The sequence below is a fragment of the Rhinopithecus bieti genome, unplaced genomic scaffold (assembly GCF_001698545.2).
Source record: "Rhinopithecus bieti isolate Rb0 unplaced genomic scaffold, ASM169854v2 scaffold_15834, whole genome shotgun sequence".
Taxonomy (NCBI): Eukaryota; Metazoa; Chordata; class Mammalia; order Primates; family Cercopithecidae; genus Rhinopithecus; species Rhinopithecus bieti.
This window is the reverse complement of record NW_016808980.1, coordinates 1,821,992-1,849,162: the sequence shown is the minus strand read 5'-3', so window position 1 is coordinate 1,849,162 and position 27,171 is coordinate 1,821,992. Positions and strand designations below refer to the sequence as shown.

Below are 27,171 nucleotides of genomic sequence, written 5' to 3'. Positions count from 1 at the left end.
AAAAAAAAAAAAAAAAAAAAAAAAAAAAATTATTATTGGATGATTTCCAAGAGGCAATTTTTCAGATGAAGACACAGGACTTGCCTGTGTCCAAAGAGAACAGGCTTGAAAACCTTATGCAATCCCAGCTCTAATGATAGGTTCAGTAAAGATAAGACAAATCAAAGAGGAACCACAGACTGAGTCGAAGCCTGGTTCAGAAGTGGGTCTGATGGGCCAGGCACAGTGGCTCGTGTCTGTAATCCCAGCACTTAAAGAAGGCCAAGGCGAGCAGATCACTTGAGCTCAAGAGTTCAAGACAAGTCTGAGCAACATGGCAAAAGCCCATCTCTACAAAAACTACAAAAATTAGTCGAGTGTGGTGACACAAGCCTGTGGTCCCAGCTACTCAGGAGGCTGAGGCAGGAGGTTGAGGCAGGAGGTTAAGCCTGGGAGGTTGAGGCTGCAGCGAGCTGTGATTATGCCATTGAACTCCAACCTGCAAGACAGAATGAGACCCTGTCTCTAAAGAAATTTATTTATTTATTTATTTATTTATTTTATTTATTTATTTTTTCAGACGGGGTCTCACTCTGTTGCCCAGGCTGCAGTGCAGTGGCGTGATCTCGGCTCACTGCAAGCTCTGCCTCCTGGGTTCACATCATTCTCCTGCCTCAGCCTCCAGAGCAGCTGGGACTACAGGCACCCGCCACCATACCCGGCTAATTTTTTGCATTTTTAGTAGAGACAGGGGTTTCACCGTGTTAGCCAGGATGGTCTCGATCTCTTGACCTCGTGATCTGCCCACCTCAGCCTCCCAAAGTGCTGGGATTACAGGCGTGAGCCACCGTGCCCAGCCAAGAAATTATAAAAATTTAAAAAGTAACCTGTTTGTGGGAGATTTCTCCCAATTCAGGGGTCAGGCAATTACAGGCCACCACCCATTTTTTAAAATAAAGTTTTATTGGAACACAGCCATGCCCATTTGTCTAAGTATCGTCTATGGCCATTTTCACAGTGTAGCCATCGAGTTGTGTCGTTGCAGCAGAGATCATATGGCTCGCAAAGTTGAAAATATTTTTTTTCTGGCCCTTTACAGAACAAGCATCCTGACCCCTGTTCCAACTGGATTTACATTCATGGATTGTGGATGTGTAGACACGCAACACAGGCTGCCTTGCATCCTGATGAAGCTGGAACCAGTATTATTTTCTGCTTTTATCTTTAGCAATAATAACATGGGCCTAGATTATACCAGGAGGTGGGTTGTGGGTGTATCATTTTGCCTGTGTTTGGGGAACAAGGTCTGCTCAGGGCTGAAACTGGCTTATTTAGAAAAAGCCATGGGTACTGGGCTGGGGCTGCTATTTCCTCCTTGCATGATCTGTCAGCCTTTAGGAAGGCTCCTGGAGACTCATTCGGCCTTTGAGATCCTAAAGGAATCACACCTGTTTAGGGTAAACAGCTCAGGTTGCAGCTACTGAAGGATCCTCTATCTGGCATCATAATGAGACTCCACATGGCTGAGACTGAACAGACAAGAAATTAGGGAAGATGAATTTGGACTCTAATTGTATTGGTCTTACAGCTCATAAGGGTAAGGGGGCCGGGTATGGTGGCTCACGCCTGTAATCCCAGCACTTCGGGAGGCCGAGGCGGGCAGATCACGTGAGGTCAGGAGTTCGAGACCAGCCTCCCAACATGGTGAAACCCCATCTCTACTAAAAATAAAAAAAAAAAATAAGCCAGTCGTGGTGGCACATGCCTGTAATCCCAACACTTGGGAGGCTGAGGTAGGAGAATCGCTTGAACCCAGGGGGCAGAGCTTGCAGTGAGCTGAGATCACGCCATTGCACTCCAGCCTGGGCAAGAAGAGCAGAACTCTGTCTCAAAAAAAAAAGGGGGGCAAGCGGATTTTAGTTCAGCCTTTAATTCCTTTGGATTTCAATTGTACCTTCAGTTACAAGGAATCTGGATATTAATTTGTCCCAGGGAATATAATGAAGACTTTATATTCAAATATGAAATATACTGCTGGTTTTTATTATGAGAGTATATTTAATCTCATTACTAAACCTCTGATGAGTCACACTGGACAACAAAGCTGCACATAATTTGAGATGAGAAAGAAATAGGGAATTAATTGTCAGTGAAGAGCAGCCTTTGGGTTGAATGAATAAGCATGCCTTTCCAAGCCCACTGCTGGGCCACTCCGTCTAGGAGGTTCTGCAAGGAGCACTGACTGGTATTGGAGTTCAAGAAGGCAAGGCCAGGAATGGCTTCAGAGACCACTATTGCCCCATGGAGGCAACCCACCCTTGGGTGTCCATAGGCCTAATAGCTATACCTAATGGGTCAAGAGAACCAAAGCTGGAAGGCAGAGTGTAGAAGGAGGACACCTATTTCCCATTCTTCCTGTTTCCTCAGAGAGGCACTTCCATTAAAACAGCAGCACTCAACTCCAATATGGCTGCACACTGGGCTCATCCGGAATCATGGGGCCACCTGATTTAGCAGCAATAAATATAAGACACCCAGTAAAATGTGCATTTCAGGTAAACAGCAAATACATTTTTAATGTAAGTATCTCCCATGCAAGTTTTGGGACATACTTGCATCGAGAAAAAAAAAAAAGGTGTTGTTTATCTGAAATGCACATTTAACTGGGCATTCTGCAGTTTATCTGACAACCTTGGGAGGGGGGACTCTTTAGAAAAAAAAAATACCAATGTGACCAGGCACAGTGGCTCATACCTGTTATCCCACTACTTTGGGAGGCCAAGGCAGGAGGGTGGCTTGAGCCTAGGAGTTCGAGACCAGCTTGGGCAGTATAGTGAGACCTCATCTCTACAAAAAACAATTTTTAAAAATTAGCTGAGCATGGTAGGAGGTGCCTGTAGTCTCAGCTACTCGGGAGGCTGCTGTGGGACAAATGCTTAAACCCAGGAGGTCGAGGCTGCAATGAGCTATGATTGTGCCACTGCACTCTAGCATGGGCAACGAAGGGAGACAGTGTCTCAAAGAATAAAAAACAAATAAATAAATTTTTAAATACCAATGTGTGACCCCTGAGATTCTGGCTTCATTGGGCTGGAATGCTGCCTGAGCAACAGGACTATTCAAAGCGCCCCCAAGTGGTGCGGCGCGGTGGCTCATGCCTGTAATCCCAGCAGGCTGAGGAGGGTGGATCACCAGAGGTCAGGAGTTTGAGACCAGCCTGGCCAACATGGTGAAGCCCCGTCTCTACTAAAAAGACAAAAATTAGCCGAGGATGGTGGCGCAGGCCTGTAATCCCAGCTACCTGGGAGGCTGAGGCAGGAGAATTGCTTGAATCCGGGAGGTGGAGGTTGCAGTCAGTCCAGACTGCATTACTGCATTACTGCATTCCAGCCTGGGCGACAAAAGTGAAACTCCATCTCAAAAAAAAAAAAAAAAAAAAAAAAAAAGCGCCCAAGCCATTTTGCTCTGCAGCTGAGGTAGAGTGGAGAGCGCTGCCCCAGAGTAAGTCCTGGCGTCTCTCTGCCTTGCTCCACCTTCTCACACCCATCTAGGAAGGACGACTATTTGGCCAGCTGGTGAGTTTGAAGGAACTGGGCATGTGTGCTCTGCCTTGCCTCTTTCCTCTTTTTAAGATTGGCCTGGGGGTGGGGGGTTATCTGCTGAGCAGCCGGGCAGCTCTGTCCCTCTGGTGGTCCTGCAGGCTGGGACAGTATGTGTGTGGGAAAGGGTGGGACAGCATGTTAGCAAGACTGGCCATACCTAAGCATAGTCCCCAAATATTAGGTTGGTGCAAAAGTAATCGTGGTTCTTTCCATTACTTGTTTTTTTTTTTTTTTTTTTTTGGACACAGAGTCTCACTCTGTCACCTAAGCCGGAATGCAGTGGTGCCATCTCAGCTCACTGCAACCTCTGCCTCCTGGGTTGAAGAGATTCTCGTGCTTCAACCTCCTGAGTATATGGGATTATAGGCGCGCACCACCACGCCCCAGCTAATTTTTGTATTTTTAGTAGAGACAGGGTTTCATCATGTTGGCTAGGCAGGTCTTGAACTCCTGGCCTCAAGTGATCCACCCGCTTTGGCCTCCCAAAGTGCTGGGATTACAGGCATGCGCTACCACACCTGGCCCATGTTTTTGCCATTACTTTTAATGACAAAACCACAATACTTTTGCACCAACCTAATAGCTTTCTTACTCATAAAGGTAGAATTTTCATCATTGTCTTCCTAACTCAAGCATCTTTCTCACTTGGTTCTGAACCCTCAGTATGAAAGAAATGGATGCAAAGTGGTGGCCCTCGAAAACCCCAACATCTGCTACCTCCTTTCCCTTTTTGTGGCTTGGCTAATTCGCTCACATTCTTCACGTCTCAGCTCAAAGGTCCTTTTCTCCAAGAGGCCTTCCCCAGACAAAGAAAGTCCCCTGGCAGTATGTATGCTTTTGTAAAACCCTTAGAATTCTTTTTTTCTTTCTGGCCTACATGGAAACTGTCATTGACAAAAGAAGAATATCTCAACCTCAACACAATTGACGTTGGGGGTCCAGATAATTCTTTGTGGTGGGGGCTGTCCTGGACATTGTAGGATGTTTAGCAGCATCCCTGGCCTCTCCCTGCTGGATGCCAGTAGCACCTCCCCTCCCCCACCCCAGTTGTGACAATCAAAACGTCTCCAGACATGGTGGAGTGCCCCACACTATATTATTGTGTTCAAGGTCAGCTGCATGAGTGCATGGCGTATGCAGTCACAGGGCCCCGTGCTCAGAGGGCCTTGTGCTTGGTTGAATGCTCTGCTGTTGTTGTGATATTCTTTTTGTTTGGTTCTTTTTGGTGCAAATCTAATTTTATTAAAGCAGCCTTGATGACACCTTGATTTTAGGACTTCTGACTTCCAGAACTGTAAGACAATAAATGAGTGTTGTGGCATATCATTTTCAATTGCGTGACAATTTATTGGCTGGCAATGAAATTATTAATAGTTTTTGAACAGGGAACCTACAAATTATCTAGCTAGTTCTCACTGTATACCTCATTTTTTAACGCTACTCTCCTCATTTCAAAGCAAGGATGGGGGCTTTGGAAGAGCGAAGAATGTATCTACCTTATTCACAGTGCTGTCTTCCAGGTGCTGGTGAAGGGAGGGTGCTCAAAAATATTTCAGGAAGGCAGGGAGTGATGGAGAAGTTCAATTTAGGCCCTGCAGCTACCCCTGGCTGAGAAACAGAAGGAAAGAATCACCTCGGTCCACTGGCATAAGCTGCTCTATTCATCAGCTAAGGCTGCAGGAACATTCTTCCAAACTCCTCAAGCGTGTCAAATGGCAAGTGTCCCCTGTGTGGTCTGTGGGTCTCTCCTTCAGCTCTCCATATGCCATGTCAGCTGGGCCGAGCAGAAATCCCCAGATGTAATAAGACCGGGTGAGAGCCTTAACACTGAATTTCTGAGCTCGGCTCATTCAACACAGCCTTTCACTTTGCATTAATTCTGGCCAATTTAGCTTGTCCTCCCATCTGAAAATCAGTCTACCAAGATGCAATTCTCATAGCCAGGGGAGCTAAGGTCAGCTAGGCAAGTATCTCTAACAGCAGGAAAATGCCATTTATAGTAAAGCCATTTACAGTGGGGACCCAAATTTCAAACTAAATAATGAAGGGGAAAAAAAATGTTTGATTGGGGCTGCATCTTGAAAACTGACACTAAAATTTCTAAGAACAAGCTTATTTCCTTTCACGGCTTTCTTCTGTAGGTTCACAGTTTGTAGGGCTTCCCGGGGGATGGGGTGGGGGATGGGAAAGAGCATGAGGAAGGTTCTGCGTTCCCCTACCATTATGTTTCTTGGTCTGGGAGGGAGATGGTGACAAAAGTGTGTTCAAGTTATGAAAATTTATCAAGCAGTACATTTAGAATTTGTGTATCTTTCTTTTTTAAAAATAGAAGCAGGGTCTCAGTATGTTGCTCAGGCTGGTCACGAACTCCTGGGCTCAAGTGATCCCCTCATCTTGGCCTCCCAAAGTGCTGGGATTACAGGTGTGAGTCACCACAGCCAGCCAGGATTTGTGCGTCTTTCTATATATAATTTCTTCAATTAAAGATTTTTTATAATGGTTCCAAATTTCAGGAACCTTGAATTACTGGCTTAATTCAAGAAGAAAGAAAAAAAAAAGAAGAGGGAGACAGGAGAATGACAGAGTTTGTGAGGGAGAGTTGGACTGAGGGCATCAGGAGGGAGTTAGGGGTTGAAATTGACATACCATTGGCTTCGATGATGGAGGAAGGGTCGAGAGCCGATGAAGGCAGGCAGCCTCTAGAAGCTGGAAAAGGCCAGGAACGAATCCTCTCCCAGAGCCTCCAGAAGAAAAGCAGCCCTGACCACACCTTGATTTTAGGACTTCTGACTTCCAGGATGATAACAGGATAAACCTGTGTCAAGCCACTTCGTTTGTGGTAACTTGCTACGGCAGCAATAGGAAACTGACATACTTAGGTGCCATCACTTTTCATCTGTGCCTAACTGATCCCCTGCCTTTGTCCTTGCCCCATAATCTCCCTTTTTCACAGAGGGGCTGTAAGAATCTTGGTAATATAGAAACAGGGTCCCAGCACATTCTCCTCTTTTTTTGTTATTATTTATTTATTTTTTTTGAGATGGAGTTTCGATCTTTTGACCAGGCTGGAGTGAAGTGGTGCAATCTCGGCTCACTGCAACCTCTGCCCCCCTCAGCCTCCTGAGTAGCTGGGATTCAAGCAATTCTCCTGCCTCAGCCTCCTGAGTAGCTGGGATTACAGGCATGCACCACTACTGCCCAGCTAATTTTTGTATTTTTAGTAGAGACGGAGTTTCACCATGTTGGCCAGGCTGGTCCCAAACTCTTGACCGCAGGTGATCCACCCACCTCGGCCTCCCAAAGTACTAGGATTACAGGTGTGAGCCATCGTGCCTGGCCACATCCTCCTTCCTAAAACCTCCCATGGGTTTCCATGATCCTTAGAATAAGATCCAAACTCCTCACCATAGCCCATGATGCTTTGCACCATCTGGCCCCGGCCTCCCTCTTCCCATTCATTGTGCTCTGGCCTTAGCTGGCTTCTATGTGTATTCCAACTCGAGATGCTCTTTCCAGTCTCAGAACCCTTGTACTTGCTGTTCCCCTTGCTGAATGCTCTTCCCAGCTCCTCTCGTGGCTCCTGCCATCTCCTTCAAGCTTCTTGGCTGAAATGGCCCCTTGCCAGCGGTCTTCTCTGGGTACCATCCCAGCCCCCAGTCATTATTCCTTCTTGCAAATCACAATCTGTGATTGTATAACTGGTTATCTGTCCTCTTTCTCTTCTACTAGGATGTAAGGTTGTGTGGACAGATGCCCAGTCTGTCTTGTTCGTGGTTGTGTCCCTCTGTGCCGGGCATCAGTACCTGACCATTGGTAATGAGCGCTAAATATTTCCTAAATGAACCCGTTGTGTTTCCTTGGCATGACCGAAATGACTTCCCCATTGCATGTTCTCTACTTATAATAAGCACTCAGGTTCTAGTTCTGATAGAACAGAAGCAAATAAATGGGAAACTTGGGCCTCTGTGCAAGGTCAGGGTTGTCAAGCTGACAGACATGGGCAGACGTTTCTCTACAGAGCAACGGGCATGAGGATAAAATAAATAGCAGCTGTTGATTAATTAAATAGTCCTAAGCTGAGGCGAGAGAGAGAGAGAGAGAGAAGAGAGAGAGAGAGAGGAGAGAGAGAGAGGAGGGAGGTGACGAGACGAGAGGAGGAGAGGGCGAGAGAGAGAGGAGGGAGGAGAGGGGGAGAGCAGAGAGAGAGAGAAAGAGAGAGAAGGAGGAGGAGGAGAGAAGACTCTGTTCACAAAAAAAAAAAAAAAAAGCAGCAGAAACAAAACACCTAGATAACTCACAACTTGCTGTTTTTTAAATTGTGAATAATTGAACTAAAGATTGGAAACCAGAGTCAGTGTCAACCCACAGTACTTCATAATAAACTACCCTATTTTTCACCCAAATTCTGGGCTTGCTTTTTGTTCGCTTGTTTGAGATGGAATTTCACTCTTGTTGACCAGGCTGGAGGGCAATGGCACAATCTAGGCTCACTGCAACCTCCGCCTCCCAGGTTCAAGTGATTCTCCTGCCTCAGCCTCCTGAGTAGCTGGGATTACAGGCGTGCACCACCACACTCGGCTAATTTTGTATTTTTAGTAGAAATGGGGTTTCTCCATGTTGGCCAGGCTGGTCTCGAACTCCTGACCTCAGGTGATCCACCCACCTCGGAACACTGCCTGTGTAATACACCAGTGTCACACAGAGGATTCCCCAAGATTTCACTCTGGAGTTCCACATCTAGAAAGAAGGAGGCATACCAAATGTCTCAGAGTACATTCCTATTGTACCTGGAATACACTTCTGTGATTGTCAGAACATAGATTGCTTTCTATGCCCTGGCAGGGCATGAACACATATGAAGCAATTACCAAGTTTTGCTTAGAGTCAGTAAAGGATGACACTTAGGGAATGGGCTCTTCACCCAGAGCATCTGGATTCGAATCCCAAGTAACACAGTACACGCTCAAAATATTAGCTATTATTGTATTTAGAATAAAAACCAAACTATTATGGCCTACAATGTTTATGATGTTCCCTGCTTCTCAAACCTCACCCTGTCCCACTCTCCCTAATTGTTCGCAACCCAACTTGCCTCTGCAGTTTCTTGAATGGAACACTCCAAGTTCATTTGCCTTGGGGTCTTTACAGTTATTTTTCTCCCAGTATAGAATCGCTTCTTCAGATCTTTTGTAACTGGCTCTCTCTCACCTTTCAGGTTTTGGGTTTAATGTCATCTCTGAGGCCTTCCATAATTAAGCTATTCAAAACATATCCCCTCCCCCACCCTAACATGTCACTGTTTCATTTCTTTTATGGCACTTATCAGTAATTTACTTATCTCCATTTAAATATAAACTTCCCTACAACAGGAAACCTTCTGCTCATTTTTATTCCAGAACCTAGAATAACAAGTACACTGAAGGCATCTGATGTTTGTTACGAAAAAGAAAAAAAAAAATCAAGTTCAGGCTGGGCATGGTGCCTCACACCGGTAATCCCAAACACTTTGGGAGGCTGAGGTAGGAGGGCTGCTGGAGCTCAGGAGTTTGAGATCTGCCTCGGCAACATACTGAGACCCCCATAGCTACAAAAAATTTTAAATTAACAAATGGCTAGGCATGGTGGCACACACCTGTAATCCAAGCTACTTGAGAGGCAGAGGTGGGAGGATCACTTGAACCCAGGAGGTTGAGGCTGCAGTGAGCTGTGATCACAACACTACACTCCAGCTTGGGCGACGAAGCAAGACTTTGTCTCAAAAAAAAAATTGCGTTCAAATCCTATCTCACCATAAAAACCTAGCTACAATCCCCAGAGAAAACCAAATTTCAAATACTAACATATGCCAGGCGCAGTGACTCACGACTGTAATCCCAGCACTTTGGAAGGCTAAGGTGCACAGATCACCTGAGGTCAGGAGTTCAAGACCGGCCAGGCCAACATGGTGAAACCCCATCTCTACTAAAAATAGAAAAATTAGCCAGGTGTGGTGGCAGGTGCCTGTAATCCCAGCTACTCGGGAGGCTGAGGCATGAGAATCACTTGAACACGGGAGGTGGAGGCTTCAGCGAGCCAAGATTGTGACACTGCACTCCGGCCTGGGGGATAGAGCGAGACTCTTGTCTCAAAAAAAAAAAAAAAAAAAACTTGAAATATACCCGGGTTGTGTACCTGGGTAGTTTGTCATATTCATTTTTTTTTTTTTTTTTTTTTTTTTTGAGGACAGGAGTCTCGCTCTGGTCGCCCAGGGGCTGGGAGTGGCAGGTGGCCGGGATCTCCAGCTCCACTGCAAGTTCTGCCTCCTGGGGGTTCACGGCCATTCTCCTTGGCCTCAGGCCTCCGAGTAGCTGGACTATAGGCGGCCCGCCACCATGGTCCAGCTAATTTTTTGGTATTTTTAGTAGGAGACGGAGAGTTTCACCAGGGGTTAGCCAGGATGGTCTCGAATCTTTCCTGACCCTCGTGAATCTGCCCGTCTCGGCCTCCCAAAGTGCTGGGATTACAGGCTTGAGCCACCACGCCCAGCCAGTTGTCATATTCTTAACAGCCCATCTTTTGAAAAATATTTCACTATTTGGGAAAATCCCACATCAGGAGTTCTGTCTTCCTATTATAGATATAAAAACACAAATTGCCAGCCTCTCTTGCAGCTAAGATGTAGGCATGTAATTAGACTCTGCCTACCAGACACCGTCATAAGGTTTCACTCAGAAAATAATGTAGTGACTCTGCTTCTCGACATATGGACTGTGGCTGAAGTGTTGGGCTTTCTGGGACAGCAGGGGGGCCACGTCAAGTGAAACTGGTGAGACTGTAGTGGCAGTTTCCTCCGGTACTTTATAGAGCAGTACAACAAAGACACTGTTCTCCTAAGGCCAGTTTTGTGCATGATTTTGGGCATCATTCCTAGAAGTATAGGCTTGAATCTGTCCCCAAAATTCTCAAAGTACCTCCTATCACTTCAGTAAATCCTTTTCCCACTTAGCCAGTGAGCTCTTACCTGTCCCCAGTGACAACCAGGTTTATAGGAACTACAACTGTCTATAACTTTAGGACATCAGTCTTTAGAATATGAAATCATTTCTGTGTCTCGCTATTTGTTTCCTGATATGTATCAGAATCAGTTGTCACTGGAAGGAGATGAAAAACACAGGCCAGCCATCTTTGTTCTCCACTCCAGGTCTCAGTCATTTACTTCCATAACTTGTTGGGAGGAACAGTCATAAGAGACCTGCTTCATCTTTGTAAGAGAAGGGCATACCATACTTTAGGTATACCTGTTCAAAGAATTAGTTACAATGTTTCACAGTTAAAAAGTGATCACTAATTTTGAATTTGTTAAATACCACCCTCTTATAACAAAACAAGATTCTATATCAGAAATTGCAAACTGCTAAGTAAATCTGGTCTGCAGAGGGTTTTTCTGGCCTATGATGCATTTAAGCTTTTAAAAAAAAAAAGGTTAACAGCGATACAAAGATTTTGTAGTCATATCTGTAATTTCTGCCATTCTTTAAAAACAACAGCACCAACTGATGATTATGAGCCTGCACGCAGCAAGTAGTGAAGGAACAGGCCCCCTTTTGACAGGCTATCACTTCAACTGGCCACTGATAGGCACTCACAAATCAAATTTTTACTTATAATGTTGTTGTCTATATTGGAAGTTGGGGAGACTTTTTTATGAAAAAAAGTCTACTATTTTATGAAAATGTTAAGTAAACAAACACAAAAACACATTTTACATTAGTATAAAATGGTGGAATAAAAAAAGATTAAATCAAAAGAGAAAAGGCAAATTAAAGGGGGAGAGGCAAAGGGTTGGGACTTCGACTTAAAGATTCCAAAGCAAGTCAAACCATAGTATGCAATTTACACAATGCTATATGTGTGCAACATAAGGTGGACCATGAAACTAACTTTAAGAAAACAGTAGCAATTTATAAGAGGCACTGACAGACTACAAAAGTGGTTTCCTTTATTTTGGTAAACTTTAAAGATCTAGGGTGGGCGTGGTGGTTCACGCCTGTAATCCCAGCACTTTGGGAAGCCAAGGCAGGCGGATCACGAGATCAGGAGTTCGAGACCAGCCTGACAAACCTGGTGAAACCCCTCTGTACTAAAAATACAAAAATCAGCCAGGTGTGGTGGCGTGCGCCTGTAATCCCAGCTACTCAGGAGGCTGAGGCAGGAGAATCGCTTGAACCTGGGAGGCAGTGGTTGCAGTGAGCCGAGATTGCACCACTGCACTCCAGCCTGGGCAATAGAGCGAGACTCTGTCTCAAAAAAAAAAAAATCTCATTTGATACTAATTCAAAATGCCAAATAAAAGGACCCCCTTTCTGAATAATTAAAACAATTTACATTTTAAATATGTATTTCTGTAGGATGTATTCTATCATCTGAAATATTAATAAGATCCAAGAATTTCTTAACTAAACAGTAAACAGATCCTAAATATATAATCTGTGAAAATGATTTAGAAAGCACTTTGATGGGGGAGGTGGAAAATAAGGACAGCTAAATGATCTGCAGTTTAAAATACAAATTCCTGTCACGTTACATCTCACATGTACAAGACACCCTCCGTGTGCTGGAAAAAAAAGATAGTTCTCAGAAACAGTATAAACCATTAATAAGTCATCCAATACAAAACAATTTTTAAAACTCCTTATAAAAAAGGAGTCCATGTATTCACAGATACTGTAGAATCCCCAGCTCCTATGCATATTATTGAAAAATTCAAATAAATGTATCTTCCAAGCATTACGGCAATCCACATCTTTCCCATCAGACTATACTGGTCACCTTAGTACTGCGGAAATGTTCCATCGATTTTGGCAGCCCAGGCCATGAGGCCCCCCACAACATCCCGAACTGTTAAACAGTCTAACTCTTGAGCTGCTGATAAGGACTGGAGGACCTTCACGGCTTTCTGTGAGTCATTTCCCAGTTTGCAAATCACATAAATGGGGACAGCAGCCTCTTCCTGTGTGCCCTGCTTCCCTTCCCAGATTGCTTCTTTTAAGAGTTTCAGGCTCTCCGCATCCCTGCGTTCCAAATGTTTCAGAGGGATGTGTAGGGCATGAGGCAAACGACAAATGTCCACCTCCACCTGAGGCCTGACGTCCAGCAACAGGTGGGATGCCCCAGAATCCAGAAGTCGCTTATAGTCGGTGACAGAAATACGCTCCTCTGGGCTCAGTAATTGCAGGGAGCGGCATTTATCAGTGGCTGAGGAGCCACAGAAGGCTTCATAGTCCAGCAGATCAGTCACAGTGGGCCGTTCCCCGCAAACTGCACAGTCGAGCCTGCGGCTCCGCAGCTGAATACAGCGGAAATGCCCTCGCAGGGCATCAAAGAGCAACAGACTGCCACTGTAAGAGGGGCCCAGACCCGCAGCGATTTTCAGCACTTCCAAGGCCTGTAGGCAGCCCAGGACCCCAGTTACGACACCAAGTACCCCGCCGTCCGCGCAGTTGGTCACTGTCTCCGCTGGGGGTGGTTGGGGGCAAGGCCCAGCCGCGTCACTATATGGTAGACTGTTTGATTTGGCCCTGAAGCGCAAGCACGGCAGACCACGAGGGGCCGGACTCGCCGCCAGCCACACAGTGCCTCATTAAACAGGTAGCGAGTGGGCACGTTGTCCGAACAGTCGGCCACCACATCATATCGGCGGACCAGGTCTAGGGCAGTGGCTGGCGTAAGGGCCTGAGTGTACGGCACGCATTCCACTGCCGAATTGAGGCGGCGCAGCGAGGCGGCGGCCGAAAAGGCCTTGGCCTGGCCAGCCAATGCCTCTCCATGCAGCACTTGGCGGGCGAGGTTGCTCATCTCTACCACGTCATAGTCCACAAGGCCAAGGCGACCCACGCCGGCCGCTGCCAAGTACTGCGCCAGTGGACAGCCAAGCCCACCGCAGCCCACGACTAGCACGGACGCGGTTGCCAGGCGCAGCTGTCCGTGCACGCCCAGCTCCGGCAGCACTAGCTGCCGGCTATAGCGCAGAATCTCATCTCGGGAAAGAGCTGCCTTCGGCGGCAGCGGCGACACCGGAACCAGCCGTTCTGGCCGCGGTTCCTGCTCCGCCAAAAGGGCCGACGCCAGTTTCTGCTTCAGGGAATTCAATTCCTCCTCACGTTGGGAAACTTCAGCCTGTAAGGCGAGTACCTCCTCCCGGGAAGCCATGGCGACCTCTTCCGGAAGTTGTCCTGAAAGGCATTTCCACTTCCGGCTTCTGTTTCCTAGCGACTGGGATAAACTAAAAAACTTTATGGAGCTTGGGAAAAGGTGATTAATAGATATTTACTTCCTGAAGAAATCTTCAGATTAAACTTTAAAGATGTATAAATCCTGAATATTTGTAATTGAACCATACAATTGCTCTAGAAGAACTAGCGCTCAATCACACAGATCATCCCCCGCTTCCGAATTTGGTACGGTCCGACCCATCCTTTTCCGCGCCGCATTTACGTAATTCCGCTTCCGGCGTCTGGCTCAGTTCCGCCATGGCCTCCTTGGAAGTCAGACGTAGTCCTCCCAGGTCTCGGCGGGAGCTGGAAGTGCGCAGTCCGCGACGGGACAGATATTCGGTGCTTTTACCCACCTACAACGAGCGCGAGAACCTGCCACTCATCGTGTGGTTGCTGGTGAAAAGCTTCTCCGAGAGGTAGCGCACCAGATCTCCCTCCCCGAGGAATGAGATGAGCTGGCTTCCCCGGCCCGGGTGTCTGCAGCTGGCTGCGCTAGGCGGCCCTGTCCAGCCTTCTTTGCCGAAGGCCCGGGGAGAGGGCCACCCTGTGAGGGAAGCAGAGACGGATGCTTGTTGGGTTTTCTTCGTGTCCTGGGTTCTCATTCCTGCCCTTGGGTTTTGTGAGACACTCATTTATTATGAAGTACTCGCGTCCCCCGCCTTTCGTAGAAAGGTTGGCCACTCTTTTACTTGGAAGCGAGGCTGAAAGCGTGACCCCACTCCTCCCTCTAGGCGGTCAGCATCTGTGGCAAGAGCCAGGAGTCCAAGCGAGAGCGTTCACTCTCCACTCCGCTACCGAGTGCTTATATAAGCATGAGGTTTGGTGTGTGTGGGTTAGGGAGCTATTGCTGGACACGATAACCTTTCTGGAAAGGAGAGAGCAGAAGGGCATCTTCGCTGATCACTGGTGAATGTTTGATGTGATTGTTAGAACCGGGATGGGGGGTGGGTGGAGTTCGAATTTGCAAGTGTGTTAATGCAGTGTTTTTAAAAACTGCAAAAAATCCTGGAGTCAGTACAGAGTAACTTGTTTTACGATTGCACAAATGGGATCATGCTGTGAAATCTTTGAATACTTTTTTTCATATTAATATATCCAAACATAGCAAATTACTTTGGAAGTTAGGTAACATTACGTATGGCTGTGTTATTTAATCAGGTCATGGCAGTGAGCTGGATTATTTCCAGCGGCTTTTGGTTGTTTTTGTTTTTTGACTTTTGCTTTGCAAATGAGAACAAGGACTTTGTTCACACTATATTTTCCAGCTAAATTTAGAAAAGTGCTTGACACATAGCGGTGCTCCTTTATAGCATCAATGTTGGCAGCAGACACACTCATACTTTTACTTGTGTACTGGGGATAAATTATTGGAGGTAGGATTGCTAGGTAGACAGAAATGTGCTTAAAATGGACAGTTATTGCCAAATTGCTCTGAAGAAAAAAAGGGTTGTACAAGTTAGGACTCTCCATTCTTCACAATTGCTCTAAAGAAAAAAAAAGATTGTACAAGTTAGGGTTCTCCATTCTTCAGAGTGCCTGTTTTCCCATCAGCCAGCCAGCCTGAGCATTATGAAACTTGGCATTGCTGGAAGTACCCATTTGTGAAAACCATTGCTGTTTTGATTGTATTTCCTTGCATAACTGCCTGCACATGCCTTGCCCCTCAAAGTTTTAAAGTTTTTGTTTTTCCTGTTTACTATTTTAATTTTGATTTTTATAAGCTGTAAATTAAAGAAATTAACTGTCATACAACCGATCTCTTTCAGGGCTTGTATTCTAATTTTGCAAATTTTTTTGTTGCCTTAATTTTTTTATGTAGTACAGTTTATCTTTACTTTTAATGGTTTGTGAATGAATCTTTTAAGATCAAAATGAAGTTTGATAAAGGAAAAAAAACTTTTCTTGTCAGATGCAATCAAATTACCTGAAGTTAGCCCAGTTTGGTATCTTTAAGCTGCCTCACCCTCAGGTGGTGTAGCTGCTTTGAAGTGGTAGGGGACAGTAATTTGCTTTTAACGACCCCATTTTGTTTATGGAATTTCTCTTTCAACACGTCTATTAAAATCACCTTACATATTTTGGCATGTAAAGGCACCAGCGCCCAAATTTAAGGCACAGTGGGAAGCCAAAGTCATTGTGTCTACTCTTGGAGAATAGATAACACAGGGTTTTGCTTTCTTAAAAGTTTGCTGGGGCTGACTTGTTAAAGCCTTTTAATAGTGGAATATGTTTTCTGGTTGATTTTCTTGCATATGTTTCTTAAAGCAGGACCAAGAGAAAACGGAATGTTATGTCGTAGGTATTGGGCTGTGTCTCCTCTTCTTTCCCCTTAAGTTTTCCTTATAAAATTAATTTTTAAAATGTCTTTAAAAAGGGAGGGAGTAGAGGGTGACCACATGTACAGCCATGTAGTATTTATCCACCAAGTATTGTGTTGGTTTGTTTTTAGACTAGAAACGTACCACCTGAGGTTAATGGGAAGTAACAGATGTTAATTCTGAAGTGCAGTGGAATCTTTTGTAATGCTACTCTGCTTTTGTTTTTTTAATTTGATAATGTGAAGTAATAGGCACAACTATTTGAAATTGTGGTTTAAGATTGTGTCACCATTCTAAAATAGGTTTTTTTAAAAGGTGAAATTAAATTAGATTTGTATTTGATTATTCTATTTGGATCAAACTAACAAGAATAATCACTCAGTTACTCAGGTTTGAGTTAACGTGTAAAGTACTTTTGAAATATTTTATGTAATTAAGATTTGCTGTTAAGGTTCAGAATTTTATTTCATATAGCTGGGCATGGAGGCTCATGTCTGTAATCCTAGTACTTTGGTAGGCTGAGGCGGGCAGATCACGAGATCAGGAGATTGAGATCATCCTGGCTAACATGGTGAAATCCCGTCTCTACTAAAAATACAAAAAATTAGCCTGGCATGGTGGCAGATGTCTGTAGTCCCAGCTACTTGGGAGGCTGAGGCAGGAGAATTGCTTGAGGCCAGGAGATGGAGGTAAGCCGAGATTGTGCACTGCACTCCAGCCTGGCGACAGAGCAAGACTCCATCTCAAAAAAAAATTTCATGTGATAGATGGGTCATTACCTGATTTTCTTTTGAACTAAAATGTATGTTCTCTGGGTAAGAATTCTTTAATATCTCAGGACATTAGCATGTTTCAGCAACATACTGGGTTTGCAGGTAAAGTACTAAATATTTGACATTTATTTCATTTGATAATTGAAGTTTTCCTCAATGATTAATATAGCAATAAATCTCCACTTATACTTTTAAGGAATTAGTAATTTTTAAATTACTTTTAAATTTGAGAACACTGACATCAATTATTAATACAAATTTAATTTTTTTTAGTGGAATCAACTATGAAATTATAATCATAGATGATGGAAGCCCAGATGGAACAAGAGATGTTGCTGAACAGTTGCAGGAGATCTATGGGTCAGACAGAATTGTAAGTTATACAAACATTCTTCTGTCATATGAATTGTGATTATGTAGGGGAAAGATGAGGCATGAACAATGCTTAAATTCAACCTATTTGTTTAGAAACTGAAAAGATAAAGAGCAACTTAACACATTTGGGATTTAAATGTATTTTCATTGTCCGTAAAATTTTACGTATCTTTGGTATGTTGGGTCAATGGTTATTTTACAGCAAAGAGTGTGCTTTTGGATAAACTCTGTTTATGACTAATTCTGCAGATAAATATTCTTGAAGGGCAAAAATTAAAGCATGATACTGAATTGACGAGGAATATTATAGAATTGGGTTGTAATTGGTAGTGTGTGTGTTTTAATCTTTCTTGCTCCCTTTCGGTAAGTATTCTCATATTTTCATTAGAGAATACAGCCTGAAATTAAGAGCTTGTAGGTAGAAAAAGTTATTGTTTTCTTGTGAAACATTAATGACTTCTCAGAGTACTTGCCATTTTTAGTCTATAGAATAGTCTTGTGGAGGTAGATTGACTTTCTTAGTCCTAAACTTTAGTTTTTCCCACTGTACTTTGAAACTTGTTATTCTAATATAGAAGTTACTTAGGCAAATACAGAGTTTATTTTATAATGGCTTCATGAATTTTATTTTTGGTCGCTGGTTTGGATTTATAAGTGTTTATGTATGCTGTGAGCACTTTTATAATAAATAATTACAGACCAGAGTTTTTCAGTCTTGGCACTATTGACATGTGGACAGATTAATTCTTTACTGTGGGGGTTGTCCTGTGCGTTGTAGGATGTTCAGCACTATATCTGGACTCTCCTCACTAGATGCCATTAGAAACCCTCCTCCCCACTTGGCAGCCGCAGATGTTTGGATATTGTCAGATATTTCCTTAGGTGAAAAATTATCCTTTGCCTCCAGTACAGAACCATTGGTATAGAGAAAGAAGTCCCTTTGAGAACCTTTATTGTTACTTACAATTCAAGAAATGGTAAATTAATTGTCATTTTAAAAAAAACAGTCATCCGGTCTAAATATTCTTGATAAATCTCAGTAATAGAAATACTTTCTACTTAGAGGTCAGTGTCAGTTGTATGAGGTCTTAGTGGCAAGAGTTCTGAAGGAACTGTGTTACTCACTACATGGTAAATCTGTACTAGAAATTCTTTCAGTCTGTCTCACAGATGAGTAACTCAGGTCTGTCACGCCTCAAGTCTTCTCTGAAAATGTTCTAATGGATAGGAATACAGAAGGAGGTAAAAAGTTGACAAATTTTCAGGCTTCTAGCAGAGTCTTTCGGTAATGCTAGATTCGAATTTTTGGCCGGTAGCTCCCCAGGTTTTCTTTTAGAAGCCCAGGGTGAAGGCCACTGATTCACAACATTCTGAGTTATGTGCTGCCATTTAATCTGGGACCATCAACCAGACAACATTTTGAATACTTTTGTCATAAAACCTCAGTCTTAGGATGTGATTGATTGATTTTAGGGAATGGTTACTAAACCTTTCAAATTTTGAAACAAGGTTGTCTTCAAAGGCATTTTTCCTATCAACCCGATAAAATTCAAAATGAGAAAAGAATTTGTATTCACTGTTGTGATTTCCCTCTACTACCAGATAAAATTCCTTATTCATTCATTGTTTTATGACATTTAAATAAGTTAAATAGAAAGTGACTTAAAAAAAAGAAAAACAGTATTAATCCATGCTAGGGCTGACACTTGCTTTCAGTGACATACGTATGTTTAGTTGGGAAGATGAGGGATTATGGAAACCATGTTAGAATACCTCAGATAAAGTATTCACCACAGATGCTTTGTCAGCCTTTCAAACTGGCTGAAGTGAATCTTTCAGAAAATAAGTCAAAGAAGATATTTTTTTAAATTCTGTGACACAACTGAAGCAAGAGGTTAGGTCATTTTTAATGACCTAACTAGGTAGGACCATAGAGAAATTTGGGGCACTTACTCTGAACTATTCACAATGCTTACAAGGCAGAGATCTGAAATTGTGAAGGACTTCAAGTGCCCTATGTTGAATGTTTCTATTATGTTTGGTTTATGTAGTTTGTTTCATCCTCCAACTTGAGATCAGATAAAGTCATTGCTATTTTGTCATATTTTCTTCCAGCTTTATTGAGGTAAAATTGACAAAGTTACATATATTTAAAGTATGTAATGCGATGGTTTGATACACGTATACATTCTGAAATGAATACCACACTTGGAGAATGAATCTGTCCATCACCTCACTTAGTTACCCTTGGGGGCGAGTTGACAGTGATGAGGCGGTTAAGATCTGCTCTCTGTAAATTTCAAGTATATAATATGATACTATTAACTATAGTCACCAACCTCCGAACAACCTATGCCAAGACTACACCAGCCAAAGTGCAACACACAATTGACCCAATAACTTGACCAACGGAACAAGTTACCCTAGGGATAACAGCGCAATCCTAGAGTCCATATCGACAGTAGGGTTTACAACCTCAGTGTTGGATCAGGACATCCTAATGGTGCAGCAGCTATCAAGGGTTCGTTTGTTCAACGATTAATAGTCCTACGTGATCTGAGTTCAGACCGGAGAAATCCAGGTCGGTTTCTATCTATTTCCTTCCTGTAAGCTCTTACAAGACAGAGGTGTATTTTATCCATCTTTATGCAACATGTACTTTGCTATAGATGTAAATTATGACTTAAAAATTTTTAAATGTGAGGACAGTGGAGTAAGTGTAGAGGATTTTTTTTTAGCAGTTAGAGTTAGATTGTTATCAGCTTAAAATAGCCTATTATCACTATAAGATGGGTTTTGTAAGTCTCATGGTAATCATAAAGGAAAAGCCTAAAGTAGATTCACAAAAGATAAAAAGTAAGGAATCTAAGCATAATAGTACAGAAAATAATCATAAAGGAAAGGAGAAAGGGAAAGAAGCAAAAGATCTACAAAACAACTAGAAGCAGTTAATAAAATGGCAGTAGGAAGTTCTTACATGTCAGTAATTACCTTGGATATAAAGGGATTAAATTCTCCAAAGACCTGGAGTGACTGAATGGATTTTTTAAAAAAGAGCCAACTATATGCTTCCCACAAAAGACTTGAGTTGTGAGGACACACATAGACTCAAAGTGAAGGGATGGAAAAAAACATTCCATGCAAATAAAAACCTCCAGCAGATTGCATGTAGTGAAAAAAAAATTCATCCTGCTTTAATTGAAAATGCTTTGTTGAGAGATTTGCAGTCAGAGGCAACCTGCTTATATACTGGCAAGTGTAGAAGGGGACAAGATAGACAAGACATGCTCACTAATGAGTCTACCTGAACCCCATACCTCAGAAACACAGGGCACAGTGAGAACTTTGGCATTCAACTTTTTAAGTGTCCAGCCAAAAGGAAAAACTAAACAAATAAAGTCAGGCTCCAATTATTAAGCAAAAATATTTAGAAGGACTAAATTATTGACAAATAAAAAGAGAAAGAATTTAATTAGGAATATAACATGTCCTTGGACCAGTAGAGGAGATGAGGTCATCCAAGCATAAGGTCAAGATAAGTTAATAGAGGAAGAGTCACATTAGTATTCAAAACCCAAAGGGAATTGAGAGAACAAACATCAGATTTCCCAAGAAGGTGTGAAATAATGAGGTAAGTCCTACATTTTTCTAGGAAGGAATCAATAGGTTTAAAAGGAAATTCAAGTATAGATGTAAGGACATGTTATTTAAAAGAGTGAGTGACAACAGAAAAAAAAATTTTTAATTTTGATTGTAGGGTCGGGGTTAAAGAATGTTGCTTTGCCTCAGAAGCTATGTTAAACTATTTGGTTTGTTACCAAATGCTTTTTTTTTTCTTTTGGCAAAAAAACATTAACCATACTCTGCTTTAAGTATTAATAAGTGCAACAGTATTTCTATTAAAATGAGTATGCATTTTTGAATAAAATAAAATTTAACATGATAACATTTCTGTTTCTTTGTGTAAAACGCTGTTTCTTATTTTACAGCTTCTAAAACCACGGGAGAAAAAGTTGGGACTAGGTAAGTCGCGGAACCTCTAACCCCTCATACCTGCTACTTGCCTGGTGACATGATCCAGTGTGTGTTTGCCCAGTTTGGAATAGAGCCAAAATACAGTAACTTACTGTGATGGTTTTTAATGATCTTAATGACATTTAAATGGTATAACTTGGGTTGCCTGTATAAATCAAGGCCCACTCAGGAAAATAGAAACCACTGTAAGTCTTTCAGCGTAGGGAATTTAATACTGAGTCTCTGGTTACACTGGTGAAGGAGTTCCTGAGAAACCAAATGGAGTAGTGAGGCTACTAAGATTAGTAACAGCTGGAGGTCACTGCCACCCCTAGGGATGGAGCAACATCAGGATGAGATGTTTTAAGAGCCTAAGAACCTGGGCTGCCCAGAGGGAGCTAGAATGATGGGGTGGGGGCTGCCTGGCAGGAGCTAGAACTGTGGGAAATTCCCAGTCAGAGGTAGGGGGGTTTCTCCATGTTGGTCAGTCTGGTCTTAAACTCCCAACCTCAGGTGATCTACCTGCTTCAGCCTCCTAAAGTGCTGGGATCACACATGTGAGCCACTGCACCTGGCCAATTTTTTGTATTTTTAGTAGAGATGAGGTTTCACCATGTTGGTTAGGCTGGTCTCAAACTCCCTGACCTCAAGTGATCCACCCGTCTCAGCCTCCCAAAGTGGTGGGATTACAGGCATGAGCCACCACACCCAGCCAATATTCACTTCTTAACAAAATAAGTTAGAAGAGTTCAGCCTTGCTCATAAAACACTTGTGAGGTGTCTGAACTAGAGAAGGCAGGAATCCCCAAGTCCTGCTCCTTACCAGTTACCCTAGCCTGCCAAGTCCCTGTGGGACTTTGAGGCATGGAGCTGGCTAAGTAATTGTCAGCAAGGCCTTTGGCCCCCAAATACCAGAGCAAGGGTCTAGCGTACCAGGCATACGGTGTAAAAGACAGTGTGTGGCTTTTGTGGAAATGGACTTAGAGCTGGGAAGAGCAGAAGCAGGGGGCCTTGTTAGGTAGTCATCATAAGCATCAGAAGGTAGCACCTGGAACTAAGTGAAGATCGACAAGAGAAAGGGAATTGAAATGTTTTGGGTGGTGAATCAATAGGACTTAATTATAGTTTAGAAGTTATGGTTAAAAGTAGGAAATCAAGAGTCATCTCTAGACCTGTGGATGGAGCAATTGGATAGTTGGTGCCATTTCCTGGAGAGGTGGCCTGTAAGAGAGAGGTAGAGAATTGGAAGATGATTTTGCAATGTTATCTTTGAGATTTCTGAAATACCCACAAGGAGATATTAAGTGGGAAGCTGATTTGTAAATGTGGCGCTCTAAGGAAGGGTCTGACTTCATCAGTCTCTTAGGGGGATGCTAAGGAAACACCAGATGGGTTTTTAAAGCATGAGAATGTGATGATTGCTACATAATCTCAGACTTTTGAACTTATAAACTATTTGCTCAACTGACATAGAGGTATGATCTCTTCTATTAAATTGACATCTGAATGGGGGTGTGTGGCCAGCTACCTTCTTGATTGTATATGTAATATACATGAACCTGTGTACTTAAGGTGAAAAATACCAATTTATTAATATCACTTTTAGAGGACTAATGTGTGCTCTTCAGGTGCTAAACAATTTCCTCCATGTTCAAATGTGTATGTTAAGATTTCTGTTGACTTTCTTGAATGGATATACTTCATTTTTAGGAACTGCATATATTCATGGAATGAAACATGCCACAGGAAACTACATAATTATTATGGATGCTGATCTCTCACACCATGTAAGTGGTATGTTTCTTTATTGGCTATTTATGATAACCTTAGCCTATTTTACTGACTTTACTGTTTATTCTTTCCAAATTTCAGCCAAAATTTATTCCTGAATTTATTAGGTAGGTACTGTTTCTAATATTTGAAAGAAATATGACTGGAACCGTTTATCTTACTGGTTTGGGGCTTATTTTCATTTTTTATTAATCAAAAATATACGTACTATTTTTTTCTATCAAAAATATAAACAAAGCTTGGGAGGTCAAGGCAAGAGGGTTGCTTGAAGTCAGGAGTTTGAGACCAGCCTGGGCAACAAACCAAGTCCTTATCTCTACAAAAAAAATAACAAAAATTAGCCAGGCACAATGGCATGCGCCTGTAGTCCAGCTACACAGGAGGCTCAGGTGGGAGGATCACATGAGCCCAGGACTTGAAGGCTGCAGTGAGCTATGATCATGCCTCTGCATTCTAGTCTTGGTGACCCTAAGACAGAGTGAGACCTTGTCTCTAAGATATTTATCTGTATATATAGTAGACACACACACACAACACACATTTGAGACTCAATGATGTACTTTAGGAGTCCTGAGGAACAAATCAATAGGTAGTTCCTTTGTTATCTGAATTCTTTCAGACCACAGAAAAAGGTGGAAGATGGCTTCTTTGATAAATGGAATTAAGCCTTGAGTTATTAGAGTAAAACACCATGAACAAAAGAGTTTATTCCAGGAATGCCAGAATGGCTTATTATTGGTAATCACTCATAATTCATTCATTATGTTAACAAAGTAGTGTGGTTAAGTCTATAGATGCTGAAGGAGATATTATTTACTACCATTTTCTAGTTAAAAATTTAAGAATAGAAGGAAACCTCTTAAGGTAATAAAAAATAACCCAGTCCTAATACAAATATCACACCAAATAGTGAAATGCTGAATCATTTCCAGTAAATTCATTAAGATAGGCATACTAGCTATCATTAAACATGGAAATGTTAATACAGTAACACAAGAATTTAGTTAAATATTAGTAAAGTATACATAATTTATTTGTAGGCAATATAATTATATTCTTAGCCCAAAGATCACAAAACCTCTGTGAATAAGATTTTGGAAGCTGTTCTGAGTTTAAGCTAGATACACAAAAACAATCAGATGATTGGCCCTCCAGTTTAGAATAGTTCAGGGAGTTCCCACTAACATCTAGGGAAAAATTCAAGCTCATTCCCTTGTCCCTCAAGCCCCTATGTGTTTGTTGGCCTCTGCCTCCCTTTCTGACCTCTGTCTTGTGCTCCTTCCTCTGTCTTGTGCTCCTTCCTTTCCTTTCCATGCCATAAGCATGCTTCTGAGTTCACAGAGTTCTATTTTCCTTTGCCTGAAATGCTGTTTCCATGCTCCTTGATGACCATCTGCTGCTCATCCTTCAATCTCTGCATAAAGTCACCTTATACCTTTTTTGCTTATATCTCCAGTACGCAAAAGCCTCTTTCACCTCTAGAGTAGAAAATGGGCAAAAAGATACAAACAGACCATCTATAGGAGAAATCCAAATGGGTAATAAAAGAAGACGTTCTTCCTGGGATGTAGTCAAGGAAATAAACACAAAATAACTGCGTGTTACCATTTTATTATCCATTAGTTTAACAAAGTTAAAAACTTTTAGAGCAGTAATATCCAGTACCAACAAGATGGTAAAAAATGTACACACAAATATTGCTGAAGGAAGTATAAGTTGCTATAACCTTTTGGAAAATACGTGTTCGAATTTGGGAAAATACGTGTTAGAATTAAAAATACTCAGGCTTCATTTGGGCAATTCCAGTATATTCCATTTTGGGGAGTCGAAGCAGTAATACATTTATAAAAATGTTTATTGTGGCCAGGCACGGTGGCTCATGCCTGTAATCCCACACTTTGGGAGGCCGAGGCAGGCGGATCATGAGGTCAAGAGATAGAGACCATCCTGGCCAATATGGTGAAACCCTGTCTCTACTAGAAAAAGAAAAAATTAGCCGGGCATGGTGGCAGTTGCCTGCAGTCCCAGCTACTTGGGAGGCTGAGGCAGGAGAATCACTTGAACCCGGGAGGTGGAGGTTGCAGTGAGCCAAGATCTCGCCATTGCACTCTAACCTGGCAATAGAGTGAGACTCCATCTCAAAGAAAAAAAAAAAAAGGTTTATTGTAGCACTGTTTATTGTGGTTGAGAGAGGGGGCACCATGGAGACAACCACAGAGGTGTGTGAGTTGAATACTTTATGAAGTAGTTTTGCAACTATTAAAAAGAATGGGAAAGAGCTCTCTTGACCTATAGGGATGTCTATGATTCCATGACTTGCATTGTTTTTGTTTTATGATGGAAGCTCGATCTGTCATCCAGGCTGGAGTGCAGTGGCACAGTCTCACTCAGTGCAACCTCCACCTCCCGGGTTTAAGCAGTTCTCTTGCCTCAGCCTTCTGAGGAGCTGGGAATACAGGCACGTGCCACTAAGCCTGGCTAATTTTTGTATTTTCAGTAGAGACAAAGAGTTTCACTATGTTGGCCAGGCTAGTCTCGAACTCCTGACCTCAAGTGATCCACCCACCTCCCAAAGTGCTGGGATTACAGGCGTGAGCCACCGCATCTGACTCGCATGATTTGTGTCGTTAACTGACAAAGGCCAGGTCACAAAATGTACTTTTTTTGCATTCCAATTTTGTGAATGCAGCCAAAAATCCTAGGGGTATATGTGTGTGTTTATCTTTCTGTAGGCAAAGAAAAGTGTAGCAGGACATCAGGCTGTTTTTAAGTATTATTTGCTTCAGAGAAGGCAAGAACAGAATGGAAGAGTATTGGGAAAATTGAGAGACAAGGTCTTCCGTTGTCACCCAGGCTGGAGTACAGTGGCACAATCACAGATCACTGCAGCCTCAACCTCCCTGGCTCAAGCGATCCTCCCGTTGCAGCCTCCCAAATAGCTGAGACTAAAGGCATGTGCCACTGTGCTCGACTTTTTTTTTTTTTTGAGATGGAGTCGCCCAGGCTGGAGTGCAGTGGTGTGATCTCGGCTCACTGCAACCTGCCTCCTGGGTTCAAGCAATTCTCTGCCTCAGCCTTCTGAGTAGCTGGGATTACAGGCGCCCGCCACCGCGCCAGGCTAATTTTTATATTTTTAGTAGAGATGGGGTTTCACTATCTTGGCCAGGCTGGCCTTGAACTCCTGACCTTGTGACCCACCCACCCCGGCCTCCCAAAGTGCTGGGATTACAGGTGTGAGCCACTGCACCCAGCCTGTGTTGGCTTCTCTTAAAAGTTTTGTGTAGCTCATGAAAATGACGTTGAAATGGCTTTTTCTAATTGACAGCTAATTTATTCTATAGGAAGCAAAAGGAGGGCAATTTTGATATTGTCTCTGGAACTCGCTACAAAGGAAGTGGAGGTGTATATGGCTGGGATTTGAAAAGAAAAATAATCAGGTAGGTACGTGTGTTACAACTTCTTCATTAGTATAACTACTGGAAGTGTATTCATAGCAAGTATTTGGATTAGCTATCATGCTGCCTGGGATTTGTGGGATCAGGTTATAATTTCTGGTAAATATTCCCAGATAGTTTCTTACGGTTTTTCCTGTGATTAGAGCCTGGATGTTTTTTATTAAGGAAAAATCAGCATAAACCTTTGGACCTTTGGTAGAAATAGCCTCATTCAGCAAAAGTTACTATACTGGACCTCCAGTTTTAATTTATGTGACCTGTTCCATACTTTTAGACTAAATATGTAGGGTTTCTCCCCATAATTATAGTGTTACTTTAATTAAGATCGATTTCAGACAGACCTGGGTTAAAGTCTCAGCTCACTGCAACCTCTGCCTCCTGGGCTCAAGCGATTCTCCTTTCTCAGCCTCCTGAGTACCTGGGACTGTGGACATGCGCCACCATGCCTGGCTAATTTTTGTTTTTGTAGAGATAGGGTTTCACCAGGTTGCCCTCGAACTCCTAAGCTCAGGTGATCCGCCTGCCTCAGCTTCCCATTAGCTGGGACTACAGGCACACACCACCATGCCCAGCTAATTTTTATATATTTTTTTAGATTTTATATATATTTA

General features: G+C 42.8%; 2 protein-coding genes and 1 long non-coding RNA gene across 6 annotated transcripts in view; 1 reads left to right on the top strand and 2 right to left on the bottom strand.

The window, feature by feature from the left end:
• Window positions 1-10,748: 10,748 nt before the first annotated feature.
• MOCS3 (molybdenum cofactor synthesis 3) lies at window positions 10,749-13,865 on the bottom strand. The gene is given in 2 exon segments (XM_017888136.1): window positions 10,749-13,110; window positions 13,113-13,865. Coding segments are annotated over 2 exon segments (1,377 nt in total). The 5' UTR covers window positions 13,770-13,865; the 3' UTR covers window positions 10,749-12,390.
• A 190-nt stretch (window positions 13,866-14,055) lies between these two features.
• The window catches only part of DPM1 (dolichyl-phosphate mannosyltransferase subunit 1, catalytic), a 24,164-nt gene continuing 11,048 nt past the window's right edge, over window positions 14,056-27,171 (top strand). For 2 of the 4 annotated variants that reach the window (XM_017888139.1, XM_017888137.1), the window contains exons 1-6: window positions 14,056-14,250; window positions 17,199-17,298; window positions 21,290-21,323; window positions 23,025-23,101; window positions 23,187-23,212; window positions 26,447-26,542. In XM_017888139.1, coding sequence (XP_017743628.1) covers window positions 14,090-14,250; window positions 17,199-17,298; window positions 21,290-21,323; window positions 23,025-23,101; window positions 23,187-23,212; window positions 26,447-26,542 — 494 coding nt within the window. In that variant the 5' untranslated portion in view covers window positions 14,056-14,089. Of the gene's footprint in view, window positions 14,251-17,198; window positions 17,299-21,289; window positions 21,324-23,024; window positions 23,109-23,186; window positions 23,213-26,430; window positions 26,543-27,171 lie in introns of all 4 variants that reach the window. The other 2 variants (XR_001888359.1, XM_017888138.1) reach the window with 2 other exon arrangements.
• LOC108539449 (uncharacterized) overlaps window positions 23,793-27,171 on the bottom strand; it is a 15,538-nt gene continuing 12,159 nt past the window's right edge. Inside the window, exon 2 of the long non-coding RNA XR_001888360.1 lies at window positions 23,793-24,665. This is a non-coding gene — a long non-coding RNA (uncharacterized LOC108539449). The remainder of the gene's footprint in view (window positions 24,666-27,171) is intronic.